This window comes from Mesocricetus auratus, unplaced genomic scaffold, assembly GCF_017639785.1.
Source record: "Mesocricetus auratus isolate SY011 unplaced genomic scaffold, BCM_Maur_2.0 Super-Scaffold_100010, whole genome shotgun sequence".
NCBI classification, from domain to species: Eukaryota; Metazoa; Chordata; class Mammalia; order Rodentia; family Cricetidae; genus Mesocricetus; species Mesocricetus auratus.
The window spans coordinates 16,485,443-16,506,711 of record NW_024429194.1 but is presented as its reverse complement, the minus strand read 5'-3'; the positions used below and the strand labels follow the sequence as shown (position 1 = coordinate 16,506,711).

Below are 21,269 nucleotides of genomic sequence, written 5' to 3'. Positions count from 1 at the left end.
GCCGCCTGGCGACCGCAGCCGGCCGGAAGCATGGGGGTGGGCCCTGCCGCGCCCCGCCTCTTCTGCGGCCAATCGGCGCGCGCGGCTCATGAATAGTGAGCGCGCGGCGCCGCCCCGCCCCGAGTCCGCGGCACCGCCCGCTCGCGCAGACCCCGAGCGTGGCCGCAGCGAAGATGGCGACTGCCATGTACTTGGAGCACTATCTGGACAGTAAGCACCCCGGCCGAGCCGCCGCCCTCGCGGGCCTGCGCCGCCGCCGCCCCTGGCCCACCGCGACCCGTGCGGGGCCCCGGGGTGCGGTCGCGGACGGGGACTGGCCACGGGGACAGTGGGGCTCACGGCCGGCCTGAGGCGGGGCCGTGGGTGGAGGGCGTGGGGCGCGGCGCGGGGGTCCCGCCGCCTCCGCCGCGCCAATTCCAGGTGCGTCACGGCGGGGCGGGGCTTGCGGCTCAGCCCGCCCTCTCCGCTTCAGCCACACCCCCGACGCCGACCACGCCCCGAGCCCCTCCCTTGGGGTGCCCGCCCCCTTCCCAACCTGCTGCTTGTGGCGTTGGCGTTTGGAATGGTAGTAGGAAGCTCTAGGCTTGTGGGATGCGTTTCCCCCCCCCCCCCCGAGGGACAAGCCAGCCCAGCAAGGGAGGATGTGTGTACAACGAACGGGTTGATCTTTGACATCCTAGGCATGCCCTCCTCCGTTTATTTATAGATGGTGAGATTGACTCCCGGCGAGAATTGAGAGGATTATTTCCCACTCTTTACGTTGAGGAATTGAGACCCTTTGTAGGGAGGTGGGTCAAACCAGTGGGGCGCCCCTCGGTTTTGACTATCTAGCAGGGCTTGGAAAGTGGGTTTCCAAGGTGATCTGTCTTCATGCTGATGTCCCTCCAGTGTGCGTTCTAATGTGGATCCGAGACGGGTTCATTTCAGTGCTGGCATCGTTGATGGTTGCTGTCTGCTCTCCCCACCTGCCCTGTGCCACCTGTAGGAAGGAACCCCATTTCTCCACAACTTACTGATAGTTGTTGGGGCACACTTTCCCGCTTCTTATTTTTGAAACTATCTTTATTTTATGTACTTTGGTGTTTTCTCTGTATGAGGGCATCGGTGGGAATTGAACCTGGGTCCTCTGGAAGAGCGTCCAACGTTCTTAACCGCTGAGCCATCTCTCCAGCTCTCCCCCCCCCTCTTTCTAAAGTTCGCAGACGATTAAGGCCTGGGAATAAATGTAGATCTGGAGACTGCAGATGAAGGTCCCCCTCTGGGAGGGGAGAGGTCCTCTGGAGAATAGAACGCTGCAGGGCCCCAGGAGTCAGGCTGTGGATGAGAATGTATTGGTGAGCTCAGGAAGTTAACGGCTTAGAGCAGCCAGTTTTCTAAGACGTGGGCCTAAAACACTGGCCCTGTTGGCTGTGGGGAGTGTTTGGAGTCAACTGGAGTCTGCCGAAAGCTTTCGAGTGCAGCCGGCAAGCAGCTCATCTAACCACAGGGACTGGTGAACTGCTCGGTGGCACTGCCTGCTTTTCCAGCGTGCATAGCTGTGTGTGGCTAGAGGTTGAAAAGTTGGGCCCAGCAGAGCGAGCATGTCTCAGGACTGCTTGGTCTACGGTTCCCGGTGCGGTTGGTATCAGGACAAAGCTGGAGAAATCAAGGAGAACTCAGGCTCTGGCTTGTGCTTCAGAGAATGTAGCTCAGGGAGTGATGTGGCTCAGGGGAGGGATCGGCTGTCCTCCCTGTCTGCATACGCTGGGGGCCGGTGCCTGCATCCTCCCTCTGAGCTGCCAGTGCTTCTGAAACTGTCAGCCTGTTGGTACCTGCCCCTAAAATGGGCTTGATCCTTTTAGTCCCCTAACTGGAGGGCCCTGGAGATTTTGTTGTTGATACTGTTTTTTCTAAAGATTTATTTTTTATTTTATGTACATGTGTGTTTTGCCTGCATGTATGTCTGTACCGCGTGTGTGCAGTACCCTCTGAAGTCAGAGAGGGCATCAGATCCCTTAGAACTGGAGTGACAGGTGGCTGTGAGCTTTCACGTAGGTGATGAGAATTGAGCTTGGGTCCTCTGGAAGAGCAGTAAGTGCTCTTAACAGCCAAGCCATGTCTGCATCCCTGGGGGCAGGTTTTTGTCTACTGAGAAGTATAGCACTTTCACATCTCTTTCAGGCATTGAGAACCTTCCCTGTGAACTTCAGAGGAACTTCCAGCTGATGAGAGAGCTGGACCAGAGAACAGAAGGTGGGTATAGCCTAAGCTGGGTGATCAGGGAGAGATCTAGTAAAGGACATGGGATATCAGAGAGCTCTCAAGGGGCCTTGAAGAGCACAGGGTTTGTATCATACAATGTCTTGGAGGCAGCACTGGTGCTTTTTGCCATTGTTGCTTTTTGAGACAAGGTTTCTCTCTGTAGCCCTGGCTGTCCTGGAACTCATTCTGTAGACCATGTTGGCCTCAAAGTTACAGAGATCCATCTGCCTCTGCTTCCCAGAGTGCTGGGACTAAAGGTGTGCACCTCTGTCTGGCTTGATACCTTTTGTTATTGTTGTTTTTTGAGACAAGGCCTTGCTATATAGCCTTGGCTGGCCTGGAACTGGCTGTGTAGACCAGGCTGGTCCCAAACTCATAGGGATCCACCTGTATTGCATCTGCCTCCTGAATGCTGGGATATAAGGTGTGTAGCAGGATGCCCATCTTGGGTACTTATTTATTGATTGATTGATTTTGAGGCAGAGTCTTGTTCTGTAGCCTAGGCTGACCCTGTCCTCCCAGTGTATCTTTCCCTAGTCTCCTGAATGTAGGTGTAGAGAGGAGACTGCTGCTGCTTTGATTGTTTTGGTTTTTCAAGACAGGCTTTCTCTAGCTTTGGAGCCTGTCCTGGAACTCACTCAGGCTGGCATCAACGCATGTGCCACCACCGCCTAGTTGTGCTGGTGTTTTTGACTCTGCTATAGTTTGGTTTCTTTTTTAAATCTGTGTATATGATATGTGTGTACACATATGTGAGGATAGGCACTTGCCATGATGTATGTGTAGGGGTCAGAGAACAGGACAGCCTTCTTTCTACCTGGTTTGAGACAAGGTCTCTTTTCTTGCTCACTGCCGCATATGTCAGGCCAGCTGGATTTTCCAGGCTCTGGTGCCGTCTCCCAGTGAGTGCGCTGGAGTTAAGTTGCACGTGTTGCCGCACTTGGCTTTTAAGGGAAGTCTGGGGGACTTGGACTCCTGTCCTTGTGCCTTCACAGCGATCACTTACCCTCTGAGCTCTCTCCCCAGCCTATTTCCTGGCTTCCTACTCAGATTCTTAGCATAGCTTTTTAACTGTTGACTTTTCAGTTAGAATGTTTGTTGCTTTTCTCCTTTAAAATTTTTCCCTATTTCTGCACTATTTAGAAGTGAGTATTCTGTATCCTAAATGCTTTGGGCCAGGAGTATTTGGGATTTTTATGTTCTTCAGTTTCGGAATGCTCACATCTGATAATGAACTATCTTGGGTGGGTGCAACTCAAGTCTAAACAAAAGAAAATTTGTGTCTGGAAGGCAATTTTATATGATGTCGCTGTTGATTTTTGTGTGCAAATTAATGCTTGCTCTGAACTGCATGTTGATGGCTGTCATCTGAAGACATCCCGCTTCGTGGTTAGCGCAGAGATGCTTGTGGCTCTGCCGTTGGTGTCAGTGGAGGCACACGGGGTGTTTTTGTTCTGTCGTTCACTGCCAGCCTCCGTTGGAGTCACCCGAGGGTTGTGAGTCGCTAGCTAGTTAGTTGTTCCTTGTGCTGCTGACTAGTCTTACTGGGGGGGCGTCTTCATTGTTTCTTGCTTTTGGCTGCTGTGTGCGTTTTCCTAAGTGCTCCTCCCCTGGGTGTGTGACTAAGTTGTACACCAGGAGCCAGGCACATAACCATAATAAAATGGGCTGTTGAGGAGAGTCAGGGCAGCTTGGCTGCCTGCCGGACAACCTGTGCTGGCTCTGTCCTGGGGAAGTTGCGGCACCAGACAGCGCACACTGACGCGCAGTGACGCTCCTGCCAGCGTCGTGGATGCATGTCACTCTGCCTCTGACGTCCACACCTGTCCCCATCAGATAAGAAAGCAGAGATTGACATCCTGGCTGCCGAGTATATCTCCACAGTGAAGACTCTTTCTTCAGAGCAGCGAGTGGAGCACCTGCAGAAGATCCAGAGCGCCTACAACAAGTGCAAAGAGTACAGCGACGACAAGGTGCAGCTGGCCATGCAGACCTACGAGATGGTGAGTGCGGGCCGACGCCAGGCCCTCACCCGCACCCAGGGAGAGGACGCTCTGGGGCCTTCATCTGGGCCTGCTCCCCAGGAGTCTGGTTTTTGGGGCCATTTGGCTTGCTTGTTGGTAGAACCATGGTTAGTTGGTGTTTTCTTGGGTTGCTAGGGAGACGTAATCCAGGTGCATACCAGGCCACCAAGCCTTCGTGTTACTGTGAAGTCACGTTTTCAAGTGTCCCTTTGCAGGTGGATAAACACATCCGGAGGCTTGACGCTGACCTGGCACGTTTTGAGGCTGACCTGAAGGACAGAATGGACGGAAGTGACTTTGAAAGCACTGGATCCCGAAGCTTGAAAAGCAAGTTGGCTGATGTTCTGTTTGCTAGGACTGCAGTTTTGAAGGCTTGCACCTAAGTGTGTTAGGCACATGACGGTACATGAATCTGGGGGAATCTCGCTCCTCTTCGGTCTGTTCTGTGATAACAATGGGGGTTTTTGTCCTTTAGAAGGTCGGAGTCAGAAAGAAAAGAGAAGCTCCCGGGGCCGAGGCAGGAGAACATCAGAAGAGGACACTCCAAAGAAAAAGAAGCATAAAAGCGGGTAAGAGTTTTCCTCCCTCTTCCCAATGGAACACCGTTTTTTGAACAGCAGGGAGAACACACCTCGTGAATCCCCCACTACCTTAGTATTTCACACACACGCCAGGCCAGGCCAGGCTCACAGTGGTCCTTAGTGTCTTCATGTCCTTGGTTGTCAGATCACCAGGGTATTTAAAGTTCTGTTCTGCCAACCTTAACATCTCAAAGGCTGTGTATCTGTTCTGTAAGTCAGCGTCACACTCCCACACTGCTTCTGCCTTGAGGAGAGACTGGCTGTGAACGCAAGCCCTGGTCTCACAGACTCTAGAGCTAAGGGAATTGTCACTCTGCCTTTGTTGGCATGCATACATACATATGTACATACATACATGCATGCATACAATTTAGTTCTTGTATTCAGCACATATCCTAGGTGTACACAGCTACCACATGTAGGTCCTAAAGTGTTACATTGATAGCTGGGCCACCCTTCCTGCCAAATCTAGGGGATGAAGGACCCCTCTCCTTTTGCACATCTCCCAAATTTGGGGGACGGCCTCTAATGTGGTGGATCACCCACCACATTGCTCCAGGGTCTTGCTGCCTGTAAGGTGGTTTTGAACTTTGCATTTCTGACTCATGGGGTGGCTGCTCCTTCCTTCCCCCGAACCCAGAGACGGTGCTACTGGGTTTGCACAGACGTTCTTGCTGCTGTCTTTTTCACTGAATGTTTCACATAGTGTCTTTAGCATGAGGAGCCCAGTGCAGGGCTCTCTAGGTTGGGGGGAGCCAGCACCCACTGGCTGGAGCGTGCCCCCCAAGGCCTCAGGTGTAAGACGGGCATTGTAACTGCTCCGGAAAACTCACAGATGAGGCAGGCTGTTGAGTTATATCTGATGCATGGGAGACAGTCACTGCTTTCAGACCTGTTTGCTGGACTCACGGTAGTGTGACTGGATGGTGACAGTGGTAGGACACCTGCTCTGTATTGACTTTGCCTTGGCCCATTTCCTGTCTGGGCCACTAATCCCAATTTGCATATGTCTTTGAGGGGAGGCTGCTGGAACTAGGCGTGCGCTCAGCCCTTGACATCTGATGTAAGAGCACCCTCCATGGAGTAGGCATCCAGAGAGCCCGAGGCCCTGGAGTCCTGGACTTGCTGTGTCAGGCAGAACCTGGAGTCACACAGCCACTTGCCTGTTGCTGCAGTCTTTGGCCCCAGGCTGTGCTTGGTTGGGTTTTTCATGACCTAGATGAGAAGGACTAGAAATTATATCAGTTATAGCTTGATGGTGGCCGTCATTTTCCATGGGGGACTTGGAGCAGTGCTCAGTCTGGTTCTCGTGGCTCAGTGGCCCCTTGGCCAGAGGACAGGTATCAGACAGAGATACTTGAGAACTGCCAGACCCCATCTGTTTCCCATGGAAGGTCCTTTAAGCTAAGGTCAGGGTTCAGTTCCTTGGCTGCCCCAGGGCCTGGTTTTCTGGCAAGCCAAGGTCTGCCGTGGGAACAAAGGGATCATTTTTTTCTGCAGTTCCTTATCCTAATGCTTGGGTAGACAGCTAGGTCCCTTCTGGACAGCCTGGATTGTTAGGGAAGCCCATGGGTGATCATGTCTGGAAGGAGTTTCCTGGCCACATCTGGGGAGGGGCGCTTACCTAGCCAAGGGCCAAGGCAAGTCAACAAGGGACAGGGACTGCCTGTGGGGTGCCGCTTACTAGGTGGTCTTCCCTGTGGGGTACCACTTACTAGGTGGTCTTCTCAACTTCTCTGCCCTCTCCTGCTTTGTTTTCTGTTTCAGAGACAGGGTCCTAGTATGTACAAGCTGGCCTTGGACTTCCTTTACAGTTCAGGCTCCTCCTGCCTCAGCTTTCCAAGGGCTTCATTAAAGATGGGGGTCCCCACACCTGACTGACTGAACCTGGAGATGCTAAGCTGCAGGTCACGTGACAGCTCAGTGGCTGTGGCTTCCTACGATAGCTGGATGGTGGATCTTCCAGTGGGAAAGTTCCGTGTAGCTGGTAGAATTGAGCAGCAGAGGCAGGCACACTTCTGGGCTTGGCTTGCTGCCTCAGAGGGGCTGCATGGCGTCCATTGACATTGGGCCACACAGAGACCACTGAGGCCAGGGGCCCAGGCAGAGTATCCGGGGTCTTTAAGAAAGTTTCCCACTTGAAGGATTCAGATATGTTTTTGTGATGTTTCTGTGAAAGCATGGGTTACCTGCTAAGGAGAGGCCCTGGTTCCAGAGCCTCCTAGGTGTTGGGCTAGGATGTAGGTGCACTGTACCGACCTGGGGAACACTCGGGAATTCAGAGGCTAGGACCAGGGCTTCCTGTCTGCAGCTGCGTCGTGCTTTGCATTTGGCATAGCCCTCTTGGGAACTGGCAGTATTTATTTATCAATATGCATGCCTAGTCCAGAGGTGAGCAGGATAGTGGTATTACAGTATAGGGATTATACTGCCTAGACTGCCCTGCAGTTTGCACAGTTATCTGAAAAATACGTGTCAAGAGTAAGTTAAGTGTCCCGCTCTACAGTGAAGGGCGGGGCCGGGCTGTGCCAGCAGCAGTTACTGGGGAAGGTGAGGGAGTAGGATTCTCGCTAGGCTGCTGTTCGGAGTCCAGGGGCAGCTTCGGGCATTGGGGAGTCAGCAAGGTAGTGTGTGCCAGGCTGGCTCTTGTTAGCCTGGTTTGCAACGGGGTGAGGTTGATGGGTAGATACTTGGAACCCAAGGCCATGAGGGGCTGCCTAAAGAGGATATTCAATGCTATAAGGAAAACAATATATTTATTTACCAGAGAGAGAGAGTCGCACAAGCTAGGAGTTAGAAGCGTGGCTGGCTTCCAAGAGAAAAAGGGGTTCCTTTTCCTTTCACTTCCTTTTATATCTACCTGTGTCAGTTTACATGTCCCCGCCCTCATGGGCGGATAGCTTTGTGGGGTTTACTCCTACAGCTGCCAGTGTATGTTTGGGGTAGATGCAGAGGATACACTGTCCCTTGTCAAGGGAGGAGGACAGTCCAGTGGCTCCAGCAGAGCTGGTGGGTGCCTCTACCCTTAGGTCAGCCTTGGGTGAGACACAGATAACTCTTCTCAAATCTTAACTATCTGCTGGCAGGGGCCATGTTCTTGTCCCTACCTGGAGATGGCAGCCAACATAGAAGGGACATCCAGGGAAAGTAGCAGCCTTGTCCTGTTGGAGGGGGTCTTTGCCCCCAGGAGACAGCAATGGCTGCTGTTGGGTTTAGTTGCTGGTGAGTGCTGTTAGCAGTTCCAGACCCCACTGCCTGCTTCTGGGGCCTCTGCTGGTTTGAGGGTAGTGTGATTTGCTGTTTGCTGCTGCCCCTAGGTTTGTGGCTGGTACTAGTCCAATAGACTCCTCAGCTGATAATGAGCAAGCACACCATATTGTCCTTACTGTCGATCCTCAGGAGAGACTTGACTGGAGGGTTTTGAGGTTATCCTTGAGAATGGACTCCAGTGACAGGTGTTAGGACTGTTCCCAGGCTCCAGTAAGAAGAAAATCAGAAGCAAGTTTGTGAGTGATGGTTACCCCAGAGTTATTGTAGATCCTTAGAGGAACCTGCTCACATCTTTGGCTCCAGGATAGAGGCGCCCTGGGCTAGGGGTGGAAGGGCTACGGTGTGGCCTCCTGCACCTGCTGCCTTCCCCCTTTGCCCTGTGGTCAGCAGATCCTTTGTCTCCCTTCAGGTCTGAGTTTACTGACAGTATCCTCTCTGTGCACCCCTCTGACGTGCTGGACATGCCTGTGGATCCCAACGAGCCCACGTACTGCCTGTGCCACCAGGTGTCCTACGGGGAGATGATCGGCTGTGACAATCCAGATGTGAGTGGACCTCAGAGGATAATGGGAAAACCTTGTAGAGCTGGGTGGGTGTTCGGCTTTTTGTCTGACATACAGAGTGCACGGCTGTGACCCAGGCGTTCCCTTTGCCTTGCAGTGTCCAATTGAGTGGTTTCACTTCGCCTGTGTGGATCTCACCACGAAGCCCAAAGGAAAGTGGTTAGTATGGGGGTAACTGGCGCTCTGGCTCTTATCGTATGTTTCCATACTTCTGCAACATTGGTCCTGGCTGGGGAGGGCTTGGGGGTGGTGGCAGCAAACTTACGGAGAGAGACAGAGACAGAGACAGAGAGCTATTGCTCAGCTTACCTGGGCATATATAGAGTGTACACTACCGCCCTTTAAAGAGGGGCTCCATACCTCCACCGCAGTGTGTGTCCAGTATGCCAGGCCAGTACTCTGCACTGAACTATGTCCCCTTCATCCCTGGCTCGTGTTGGGCAGAGGTTATTTTAAGTGAAGACGAGGCGAGCAGGGAAAAATGGGGATTATGAAGAACACGAGAAGTAGCTGTATAGTCGGTGTTTTCCCTCCCAGGGATCTCATCTACCAGAGCACAGGCTTGTGCGTTCTTTCTCTATCCTACATCTGGTCAGCAGGAGGCTACCTACTGTTCAAGATGTTCCCAAGGTTTATTTGAATAGAATCCTGCTTTTGTCGACTTGTGTTAAGAATGGATGCATGTTCTTTTTTTTTTTTTTTTTTTTTTTTTGGCTTTTCAAGACAGGGTTTCTCTGTGTGGCTTTACAGCCTGTCCTGGAACTCACTCTGTAGACCAGGCTGGCCTCGAACGCACAGAGATCCGCCTGCCTCTGCCTCCTGAGTGCTGGGATTAAAGGCGTGCGCCACCAACGCCCGGCTGGATGCATGTTCTTAAAATGAAATAGTAGGAACTGGACCTTCCTCCCAGGAGCACTATCTCATGGTAACATTCTCGGCCTGTAGATCAGCCTGTGGCCACTTTCAGAGTCACCTGGGAAAGGAGGGGTGGATGCTGGGTTGCAAGGGCTTTGGTCAGTTGCACTCATGGTATGTGTGGTGTGAATGCGATCTCACCGTAGTAGGCATGCCTACTGTGCGAGGCTCCTTGCCTCATATCTCGGGGCGTTGGTGGTGCACGCCTTTAATCCCGGCACTCAGGAGGCAGAGGCAGGCGGATCTCTGAGCGTTCGAGGCCAGCCTGCTCTACAGAGTGAGTTCCAGGACAGGCTGTAAAGCCACACAGAGAAACCCTGTCTTGAAAAGCCAAATAAAAGAAAAGAACCATATGGCAGGTGCCTTGGCTGTGCCTGTGCCTTGTGGGAGTGGGCTGGGCTGCGGTGGCAGGGGCGTGTGAGAGCCGGGATGTGGCTGGGCTGACGATGGGTGGTGGTTGCTTGGTTAAGGGAAAAGAGGAGGCTTGTACGGGGCAGCAGGATCTGTCTTTGAGTTCAAGTTGGACATGGGGCATCGTTTGCAGGATCTCCAGGCGGAGAGTTGGACAGCACCGGAAAGCTGTTGGGGTGTTACATCAACCTTGGAGCTAGGCCCAAAGCCAGGCAGGAGAACTGGGGAGTGGGGTTCCAGTGTGTGTTTCTTACATTTTTGGTTGTGAGCCCAGCCTTTAACGGCTGAGCCATCTCTCCAGCCCTCCAGTGTGTCTTTCTGTAGCTCACCAGCGTGGGCTTCCTCAGAGGGACACCTAGGCTCTGACTGACACGGTTATGGTTACTGTAGCACAGGTAGGAAGTGATGTCAGCAGCAACGTGTGTCAAGTAGCTGTCTCCCACATGGGACCTTACCAGGTTGTCCCTTTGGATCACGATGGCTGCCGTGTTCTTGAGTGTCCATGAACACTGCCTGAGGCTCTGATACATACTTGACCTGCAGCACCGGGACCTGTGGGACCCATCCAGGCTCCAGGGCCCAGTGCGGCTGTCTCAGGAGCTGGTGTCCACAGGCTTATCAGGCCATGGCTGTACGCAGTCTTCAGCATGTTCAGTCCACGAGCCATTGGTGTAGACTCTGTAGTGGGCACCTCATATTCTGGCTCGCCTTATCTACTTGATCACAAGGCTGTGCTGGTCTGTATCAGTCAGCTATACACAAGTCAGCGCCTCTCACTTGGTGTCACTGTCCTCTGGCTACCCTGGGGATGCAGAATGTTGACCCCGTGTCTTTCTCGTCCCAGGTTCTGTCCGAGGTGTGTTCAGGAGAAGAGGAAGAAGAAGTAGAGAAGAGGGTATTGTGCCAGACTGAAGAGCAAGCTAATATATTTCTTCACTCATGTTGCAATATTATCTTTCATTTTAAAACTACCTTATTCCAACTGATATTTAATAATCCAGTGGCCAGTTGTCATTTTGGATGTTTCCCAAAATAAGAAGCCACTGCACCATTTGCACAGAGCAATCTCACAGGGACTTGCCACGGTGACTGTGCACGCAGGCTCCCCTCTCCTGCAGCCTCCCAGCACGGGAATGGCAACACCACCTGTGGCGAGTGTCACTTTGGGCTGCAGGCCAAGTGCGTGGTGCAGGGTGGACATGTTTTTAACGGCCACTGTTTTGTGACTAGAGGGTCAGCCTTGAGTGTCCGTGTTTTCCAGGACTGCCTTGTGGCACCGTGGAAGCACCGCTGTTGCTCTGTGAGCAAATGTTATCGGGCGCTGTCCCATGCTGTGCTCTGACCCTGACGGAAGCCCAGGGACCGACTCCTGGCCCCTGTACCTCTGATGCGTCTGGGAAGGACTATCGGCTCTTCCCAGGTGGGAGTGCCCTCTGTCTGATGGTACCCCGCCTGTTCAGGGTGAACTTCCGCCCTCCCTGGAGATTCGGCTTCCGTTAGCCTTGGACTGTCAGTTATCATGACCAGCACCGCCCAACAGCGGACAAACAGCCAGGCTGAGCTCCCACCTCTCTGGGAATTCCTGACTTTTTTTTTTACTGTGAAGATGAAATTATTGTAATAGCATGAAGGTCATGGGTCTGTGTGTCTCTGGAGTGAGTCTGTATGCTGTGAGCTGATTTTAGAACTCTGCTGTGTTGCATCCCATAGAGCAGGATCCTATATCCAGGGGGACTACAATTACGTGACATGATTTGTGAATTTGTGTGCCCAATAGCAGTTCTAGAATGAAGGTAGGAAACTAGAGTGTACCCTTTGTTTAACCAGTGTTCACGAAACCAGTGTTGCACTGTCTAATGGAGATATTTGGGGGGGGGGTTTATGCACAGCCTGTTGAGGTGTATCTATGGTGACTCCTTAAGTGTGACAGGATCCTGAGGGTTTCCTTTGACTCTGAATTCCTTGGGCTTGTTTCCCAGTATCTCAGGCTCTCTGACAACTAACTAAGAAAGCCTGTCCCTGGCCTCACTCCAGAAAAAGACCCACGAAACAAGAGCTGGGTTATGCAATTTCCAGTTTAAGGGGAGGTCAGTTTTTCTCTGACGATAGGCACATGGTTTTAAGGTGGTCATGTTTAAGTAGCTAGAGTTCTCTCCCACTTTGTCCGAGGAAAGGAGACAAAGCATGAGGGAGTTGTACTGCCCCACATGGTGCCGTCCCGGTCCTGCTCCTCTGGACAGTGTCCTGCACAGTGTCCCAGCGAGACAGGGAGGCAGGACGGCTTGTGTTTATGCTACTGAGTAAGTTGGTCCCTGTTGACCCTTTCTGGGCAGCAGGTGCCAGGCAGATGGTAGCCGCTGCTAAGCAACAGTGCAAGCTTGTCTCCAGACTGGGAGCAGCTTTGGAGATGGGGTTCCTGTGGGCTCGGGCTTGAGGGGCTGGCTGTCTTCTTGGGAACCCCCTCTCAGGCTTAGATTCAATAGACATATTCAGTTTTTAATTTTGTTTTGTTTGGTTGGTTTTGATTTTTGGAGACAGGGTTTTGCTCCTGGAACTAGTTCTGTATACCAGGCTGGCCTTGAACTCAGAGATTTCTCTGCCTTTGCCTCTGCCTCTTGAGTGCTGTGATTAAAGGTATACACCACCACCGCCAGCTAGACATTTTCATTTCTTAGCCTTTTGTTGTTCTAAAGCTTGTGAGGGTCAGTTGCAGGTTTTATTGTTTTGTTTTTTCCCTTTTTATTTTAAAGACCAGCTCTTATGTACCCTAGGCTTGCTTTGAGCTCACAATGTAGCTGAAGATAGCTTTGATCTTATGATCTTCCTCCCTATATCTCCTAAATGCTAAGGTCACAGGTGTGCACCAACAGATCTGGCTTTGCAATGTTAGGGATCAAACCCAGAACTTTCTTTCTTTTTTCCTTTTTTTGAGACAGGGTTTCTCATTATAGTCCTGGCTGTCCTAGAGCTCGCTCTGTAGTCCAGGCTGTCCTTGAACTCACAGAAATCCACCTTTCTCTTCCTCTCGAGTGCTTTTATCTTTTTTTTTTTTTTCTTCAGTCTTAAGGGTCAGGCCTCATGCATCCTTTAATTTAATTTAATTTATTTATTTATTTGGAGGCAGGGCCTAATTATGTAGCCCAGACTAGCTTTCAACTAGCAGTCACCCTGCCTGAGCCATGAAATACTGGGATTACAGTTGTGTGCCGCCTATAATCTCTGGACCTCTCACAATTTCTGTAAGCACAAGAAGTTTTAAATCAGATCTTGCATGATAATGCCTTAGAAGCTGACTAATACTTTGAGATCCAGCCTGAGGCAGGAGCGTTTCCTAGCAGAGGTGCTGGTTAAACTCCATTTTCTGGCTTCCTGAGGTCATGCTGGCTTCTCTGACTTGCACATGGGTCCATCCTGCATAGTGACTTTTGACTTTTATTTATTTTGCAAATTTCTATGGTTATCTGCTTTTTTTCCCTTTTGACAGCTACAATAATGTCCCCAAAATAAGATGCGTATAGCTTGGAAACAACAGAATCCATGGGTTTGGGGATTTAACTCAGTGGTGGAGTAACTAGCCTACCATATGTGAAGCTCAGCGGAGCATTGGTTGTATGGTGGTGAGCGAAGCCGCCTTCCAGAAGTGATGGTCTCGTTTGACCCTTGGCAACAAAACAGAAAAAGAGAAGCGGGAAGGAAAAATGTGTTGTGTCATGGGCAGGACTCTGATGGAGTGCTTGTCCCTTTGTTACTATCTGTGAGCAAGGAAGGAGGAGGTTCAAGGGAAAGTGTCCCGCCAGTTCTGGCTCGGGTGCTGTAGAAACACAAGCCATGGTGCTGCGCCACTGGGTACCATTCCAAAAGCCTGGCTGTCTCCATCGTTGGACCAGATACTCTTTCATGCCTGCCCATCGAGACCTGGCTCTTGAGCTATCCCTGCTCCTTAGACAGAGTGGGTAGGTAGGGTGACCCCACAGGTCACTGTGGCAGCCAAGGCTGGGTCCTCGCTGTGTCGTTCCCTTATAAGTATGTGAGTGTTCTGCTAAGAGGAGAGGAATCTTATCTCCTGTGCATATTATCAGTAGTCTGAATTTCTCCAGTTTCTTACAGAAGAAGCATGAATTAATAAAAAACTGAGCCCCAATATCTGTGAACATGCTAGAGGTGTGATGGTCCAAGCAATGCTGACCATCTGCCTGTCCAGCAGGGGAGGTCAGTAGGAGCCAGGCCACCGGCTGTGTCTTCCACTCTGCGGTGAAGAGCCATGTGGTGTGAGGGCTTGTGGATGGCTGGGGAGGTGGCCACCTGCGTGCTCCTGTGGATATGGCATCTTGCCTTCTATGCCTCACCTGTCCCCGGAAGGCCTTGGCAGGGATGCTTCAAGCAATAACACTGTCCACAGATCAGCTCCTCCATGGGATATGGTGCCAAGGGTTGGCCCTATTATGAGGTTAGGTCTTCAGGATTTGAAGCCAAACAGTGAGGGGCATTTGTTTCAGGCTTTGAACCCGTTTTCTATGAATGGAGACTGGTCTTCACTGCCGATACCGAGAGGAGCTTTGAAGCAGGGAGGTCTGAGAAGTGTCTTTTCCCTCAGAATGTGGTGTTCATTCTCCGCCACACTCCATCCATCAGGGTGATGCAGCTTTAACATGAATGTCACATTTTATTTTCAAGGAATTATTACCTATGTCCCCTTTGTAAAGGAGAGATACTATTGTAAATCTTTTTATTAAATAATGTAAAGATGTATATCTGTATTTTTGGATCATGGATTGTGGATATATTGTTTAATAAATAAAGTATTTTTGGGAAGAAACATTTGAAAGCAGATCATTTTGTAAACAGGCATGCATGTAGCACCCCTGTGCTGTGTCAGAAGTGGGTGTGTCTCATGTTCATTTATATACTCAAGAGCCCAGGGCGCCACCGAGGGACTTTATGGACCTGAACCCTGCACTTGGCTTTGAGTGGGTACTCAGGGAGGTCAGTGGGCAGTGCCGTGTTTCCAGGCTCCCACGGGAGATGTGTGCATGAATGGGAGTGTTAGGGACTGCTGTATACACTATTACTGAGGGGCGGGGGTGTGTGTCCATGATAGAACACTTGCCTGATGTGCTGTGCCTCCCCTGGAATGGGAACCTACACCCGGGGGATTCTTGAGGTTGTCAGCATCCCTTTGAGGTCTGGTTGGGCAGTTTGCACACACACACACACACACACCCTTAGAATGTTCTGGAGATTTGAAATCAAGGTTGATACCCACTGAGGGCTTTGTCCTTGGGTTGTAGGCAGCTGCCTTCTCACTATACTCACCTAGCTGAGTGGGGCTAGGTAGGAAGGGAATTCTCGTGTCCCTTTTCATTTCTTACTTATTTTTGAGACAGGGACTCACTATGTAGCTCTGGCTGTTCTGGAAGTCTAGTAGACCAAGCTGGATTCAAACTCACAGAGTGCTGGAATTACAGGTGTGAGCCCCCACAGCCAGGTGTGGTGGCACATGCCCATAATCCTAGCACTAGGGAGATCAGTCAAGCTGATTCTGGTCTCTACAGCCAGCCTGGCCTACATAGTGACATACGGGACTTCGAGCATACTAGGCAAGTACTCTACCAACTAAGCTACATCCCCAGGCCCTAGTGTTTCTTTATAGTAGGTCCCAACCTACTATAGCCTTAATTATACACATGTAGGCTATGTCCCCAGTCACATTAGGAACTAGGGTTTCCACATAAGAATCTGGGCATATATATCACTGAGTTGTGTTAGATATCCCTTGGACAGTGCTGAGTTTGAAGACACTGGTCAGCATGGAGACCAGCCTTTTACCCATCATGCTGTGATTTGGGGCCAAGGGCCCTGTGGCAACATGTTGTATTGTCGGTGTACACTCCAGGTATCAGCTGTCACTTCCAGGGTGACTGCTAGGGTTAAGGGAAAGTTCAGTTCTTGGAATGGTGGATAGGTGACTGACTACCGATTTATTTATTTATTTGACTGATTTATTTGTTTTGTTTTTCGAGACAGGGTTTCTCTGTGTAGCCTTGGTTGTCCTGAAATGTGATCTGTAAGACCAGGCTGGTCTAGAATTCACAGAAATCTGCCTGCCTCTGCCTCCTGACTGGTAGGGTTAAAGTATGCACTACTACTGCTAGCACGACTGCTGGTCTTTTTGTTTTTTTGAGATAGCGTTTCCCTGAGTAGTTCTGGCTCTCCTGGAATTCACTATGTAGTGTCCAGGCTGGCCTTGAACTCAGAGATACACCTGCCTCTGCCTCCCAAGTGCTTGGATTAGAGGTGTGCACCACTACCACCTGACTTTCTTTTTACATGTATGAGTGTTATGCCTACATGCATGTCTATGTACCATGTGTGTGCCTGGTACCCAGAATGGGCAGAAGAAGCCATCAGATACTCTGAGACTGCAGTTGCAGATGGTGACGAGCTGCCATGCATGTGCTAGGAAGTGAACCCCAGGCTTCTGGGAGAACAGCCAGTGCCAGTAACCGCTGAGCTGTGGGAACACCAGACCTTGAGCAGAGACCCACTTCCCCTTCTGCCTCTGCCTCCTTCAGCAAATCCTACCGGCGTGCGCCACCACAACCGGCCCGGCAGCATTTTGGGTAGCCACTATGGAGAACCGCCCCCAGCTTACATTAAAGATAGAAGGCAAGTCCTTTAGGGGCGTCTTAGATTCTGGGGCAGATTTCTCTGTCCTCTTAGATAAATTCTGGCCCCCCGCCTGGCCGAAAGAGGAAGGGACAGTGACCCTCCAGGGAATAGGACAGGCTGTGCCCCAAAAAAGCCTCAGAATCTTAAAGTGGCAAGACTCTGAAGGCCACACAGGGCTTTTCCAGCCATATGTTTTGCCTGGCCTCCCTATTAACCTCTGGGGACGGGACCTCATGCAAGAAATGGGAGTGATCCTCACCACCCAGGAACCCAAGTCCAAAAGCAGGGGCCCCCAGATGACGCAAGGGAGGGGCTGGAGTTGTTCTTTTACATAGATTTCAATTAAGGAAGCTTCATTGCAACAGACTAATCATGACCTAGGGAAAAAGGATGACTGAAAGATGCATGTATGTTCTGAATGTATGGTGTGGCCACACCGGTATGTATGAAATGTGATTGTGAATGCGTGAGTGTAAACTGCTTATATGCTTAAAAGGATACTTAAATCCCTTCAAAAATAGTTAAGAAGCTACCTAGATTGCTTTAAATATAGCCAAAAGGAACATTCAGCCAGTCTGTTAATGTTTTAACAGAAAAATTTAAGATACAAATGAGGCCTTGTCAGCTAGTGAGAGCTCTACAGGTTAGATTTGGAAAGACTACTCACAGACTTCCAATAATTTTCAAAAGTTATTTGGACACAGTATAGTTTACAATCTTTGAGTGATTTTCAGAAGTTTTTGGGAAATATTTAAAGGGTATGTCCTTTTTAATGGGCATCTACAAATAATCTAAGTAGGGACCCCAATTTACCTAGATAGTTAACCAAGGAGGGTAGACAAATCCTTCGACTGTTATGATCCAGCTTCAACAGTTCAAAAAATTTTTTTTAAAAATATAAAAGGGGGAATAATGTCCCCAGTCCCCACATGACTCATCAAATAATACACTCCTCATTTAAAAATTTTATAATGTGAATACCAGTGAGCTTCAGACAGATTCTGGCATGATGGAACTTGAGCAACCATTGCTCAGGTCAAATGGAGACATCCATACACTAGACAGTGGAGAAGACTCTAATTTGGGGTCGAGGGCATGTTTGTGTTTTCTTGTAGGAAAAGAATAAAGCTTCGGCAGCTGTCAGACCAATTAGTGAGATGCATGGAGCAGAGAAAAACTGGACCTGAGACCATGGGAGCCTACCTAAGCCAGTTTGAGTGAGATCTCCTAAATCAGTGTTCCTGACCCTTGATGTCATCGAATCTAGAGCCCAAGAAAGAAAGAAAACAGTCGGTTCGAGATTTCCAGTTTTTCAACAGACCTGCTGCATTAACCTTCCGGACCCGTGAGTTTTCATCCCGAAGCCAACAGAGAACTGGAAAGACTAACTGTCTGCCCTTGACACACCTTGAAACAACAGAATTCATTTTGCCAGTTTTCCCTTTAGGGGAAAAAAGGACCCATTTAAAGTATTTGGACATTGGTATGGACTATGAGTGGCAAAAGCCTCTTTTCAGTATTTGAACAGGACATGGTCACTTGATGGTTCCTGTTTCTGGAATCACGACTAGGCCAGTGTATTTTTCTGGAGAAATGCAACTTGTCCTAATGCGACAACTATTGTTCATATTTTTCGTAATGCTACATGTGTAACATCAATGATTGTACCTAATGTATCTGTGCAAGTGCACTTTCTAAATGCTTTCCTGAGCAGATCTTGAAACGATTGGAAACTTTATCAAATTGTAAATGTAAATCACATGCGGGTTACCCTTGTAACAGAATGTAAATCACGTGCAGGTTACCCTTGTAACAGACGAAGGCTGGTAGAATGTTATGGCCCAGATCTGGTGATGGGTATGGTGATGGAGAGGCGCTATGTCAATGGGGGTCCTGGAAATGGTGGCAGTGGCAGTAGGCATTCTGGCTTTATGCCGAGCTCAAACGTGCCTTGTTCCAGAGACAAGAGATCCGTAACCAAGTATTGCTTAGCTTAGCCCATGGCAATCCCGATAGCCATGAAGGTTGGTTACAGATGATTTAAGGTTGGGGTATCTCCGATGATGGGCAACCTGTGGGGAAGACCCCTCCCACCTAAAACAGGGGTTCAAGGTCCCCCAAAGACGGGAAAGGGAGGGTGACCCTACTTGACCTAAGCCAGGAGTGCCTCATTTGAAAATAAAAAGGGGTGAATTGTGGGAACACCAGACCTTGAGCAGAGACCCACTTCCCCTTCTGCCTGGGAGTAGGCAGCTGTAAGACAATGTTTAGTAAAAACATGTTTACTAAAAACGATACAATAAGTTCCTGGCCACTTCCCCTTCTGCCTGGGAGTAGGCAGCTGTAAGACAATGTTTAGTAAAAACATGTTTACTAAAAACGATACAATAAGTTCCTGGGAAAGGCCTTCCCACGGAAACCGCCCTGACCTCGACCTTGTCCAAAGACTAACCGCACCTTCAAAAACCCACACACATCCACCTCTGGGTCAGGGCAGAACCAGCGAGGGTAGAGGAGAGAGCAGAAGCTTCTCTGGTGGGAGCTTTTCTTAGGAGGTTTTCTTGAACCTTTTTGGAGCCTGTTTAAAGTTTTCTTTATATCATTGAACGAGTCTCTGTGTTGTCAATCCCCGACACCCTCCGCACGTTCTCGGACACAGGCCACGCAGCAGACGTGACACTGAGCCATCTCTCCAGCCCCGTGACTGCTAATCTCACCTGGCTCTGAACTGTTACTAATTCCAACTGTCAAAGATGCCATTGGCCTACCAGTTAATGAGGGCTGTGGTGATCGGGTGGCATAAAAGGATCCAGCACCCTCTGGGCATCTTTCTATGTTCCTGAACCGACCGTCTTAGGGTTACTATTGCTGTGATTGAAACACCATGACCGAAAGCAACGTGGAGAGGAAAGGGTTCGTTCCCCTCGCAGTTCCACAAGCAGCTCATCATCAGAACCAGGGAGGGCAGAAACTCAGATAGGGCAGGAGGCACGAGCTAATGCTGATGCAGAGGCTACAGACAGGTGCCGCTTACTGACTTATTCATTCTCTCTCTCTCTCTCTCTCTCTCTCTCTCTCTCTCTCTCTCTCTCTCTCTCTCTCTCTCTCTCTCTCTCCCTCTCTCTCTCTGATTTTTGAGGCAGGGTTTCTCTGTCCTGGAACTCACTTTGTAGACCAGGCTGGTCTTGAACTCACATAGATCCACCTGCCTCTGCTTCCCATTTGCTGGGATTAAAGGTGTGTGCCACCATGCCTGGCTCATCAGCCTGCTTCCTCGTAGAACCCAGGACCACCAGGCCAGGGATGGCACCACCCACAATGGACTGGGTCCTCCCCCATCAATCAAGAAAATGCCCTACAGGGGGATCTGATGGAGGCCTTTCCTCAACCGAGGTCCCCTCCTTTCAGATGACTCAAGCTTGGGATAAGTTGACACAGAACTAGCCAGCACACTGACATTCTTTGTTTCGAGACAGGGTTTCTCTGTGTAGCTTTAGAGCCTGGAACTCACTCTGTAGACCAGGTTGACCTAGAACTCACAGGCTTGCCTCTGCCTCCCGAGTGCTGGGGTTAAAGACACGTTCCACCACTGCCTGGCCACACTGATGTTTTTGATGACTGCCAATTACCCTTAGTGATCTATGGAGTGAGGGCCAACCTAGGAAGGGCCTAGTAGAAGCTTTTGGAATGTCCTTCTAACCAGTCTAGGAATCCAAATGCAGTTGTGACTTGGACCAGGGCAATGCCAGGGTAATGCACTGACCATGTCCCAATGCCCTGTCTGATAAATCTGGGAGGGTGGACAGACCCTAGGGGAAGGCACAGCGGCGACTGCATCCACCGCACACAGCACGTAGCTATGATCCCTAAACGCTGCATTCTTTTATCCAGTTTGCCAGGACTACCTGGCAAAGCAACACTTTCTAGTCTTGCCTCAGCCTCAGGGGCCTCCGGGGCTTCCTGGGATGGAGGTCTAAAGTATCTGGTACAGAACTCTAATTATCTTAACGTCTTACAGACCGTACTTTCTGGGCTTGCCCCGTGATGGCAAATGGAAGTGGCTAACCTGGAGGCTGTCCCAGGAGAACCAGAGATAGATAAGCCCTATCTCAGATACCTGGTACTGCCGGGCCCAGGAGGTCAGGAATGCTCTGCAGAGCGGAACCGGCCTCTGCGGTACCCACAGGTTTAAGTCCTAGCCCTGGGCCTTTACTTTGGGAGCTGGGCTTTCCGAGTAGTGTCTGCTGGTGGGCGAGTGACCTCGGGCGACATGGAAGCCCGGGGGAGAGAGGGGAAGAGGGTAGAGATCCATAAGGGCGACAGAGGTCCCTGGGGAAGAGACAGTGGCGATGAAGGAGTGGGCGCTTAGCTTTCGGGGCCAGTCGGGTGGACCACGATGGGGACAGTTGGGAAAAGCGCTCGGAATAGGGAGTGCTGGGATATCTTCTGCGTGGAGTCGGATTCTGATCAAAGTAGAACAGTCTCCACTTTGGGACCCGGGGGACTCAGGTTGAGTCAGTAGGAGCGCACCGCACCGCCGAAAGGTTGATAAGGTGGAGTCAGAGCGGAAGGGCGGGGTCTGGGAGGAGCGACGC

At 50.6% G+C, this 21,269-nt stretch overlaps 1 protein-coding gene across 3 annotated transcripts; it reads left to right on the top strand.

Annotated features, from left to right (window-relative positions):
* Positions 1–119: 119 nt before the first annotated feature.
* Positions 120–14,821, top strand: Ing5 (inhibitor of growth family member 5). Of its 3 annotated transcripts, none has more exons than XM_005077186.4 (8): positions 120–210; positions 2,161–2,232; positions 4,078–4,244; positions 4,481–4,592; positions 4,741–4,834; positions 8,526–8,661; positions 8,777–8,838; positions 10,850–14,821. In XM_005077186.4, exons 1-8 carry the CDS (start codon positions 174–176, stop codon positions 10,890–10,892), a joined length of 723 nt encoding a protein of 240 aa, XP_005077243.1. In that variant the 5' UTR covers positions 120–173; the 3' UTR covers positions 10,893–14,821. The 3 variants fall into 3 exon arrangements, with proteins under 3 accessions (XP_005077243.1, XP_040608910.1, XP_021086926.1); XM_040752976.1 differs by lacking the exon at positions 120–210 and adding an exon at positions 414–709; XM_021231267.2 differs by lacking the exon at positions 120–210 and adding an exon at positions 715–788.
* The last annotated feature ends 6,448 nt before the right edge of the window (positions 14,822–21,269 follow it).

Excerpts from the sequence above, each read along its gene's own strand:
- Ing5 (XM_005077186.4), top strand. The coding sequence starts at position 174 with ATGGCGACTGCCATGTACTTGGAGCACTATCTGGACA. Across the intron at positions 4,835-8,525 it reads AAAAAGAAGCATAAAAGCGG|GTCTGAGTTTACTGACAGTA; the intron begins GTAAGAGTTTTC and ends GTCTCCCTTCAG. Across the intron at positions 8,662-8,776 it reads TCGGCTGTGACAATCCAGAT|TGTCCAATTGAGTGGTTTCA; the intron begins GTGAGTGGACCT and ends TTTGCCTTGCAG.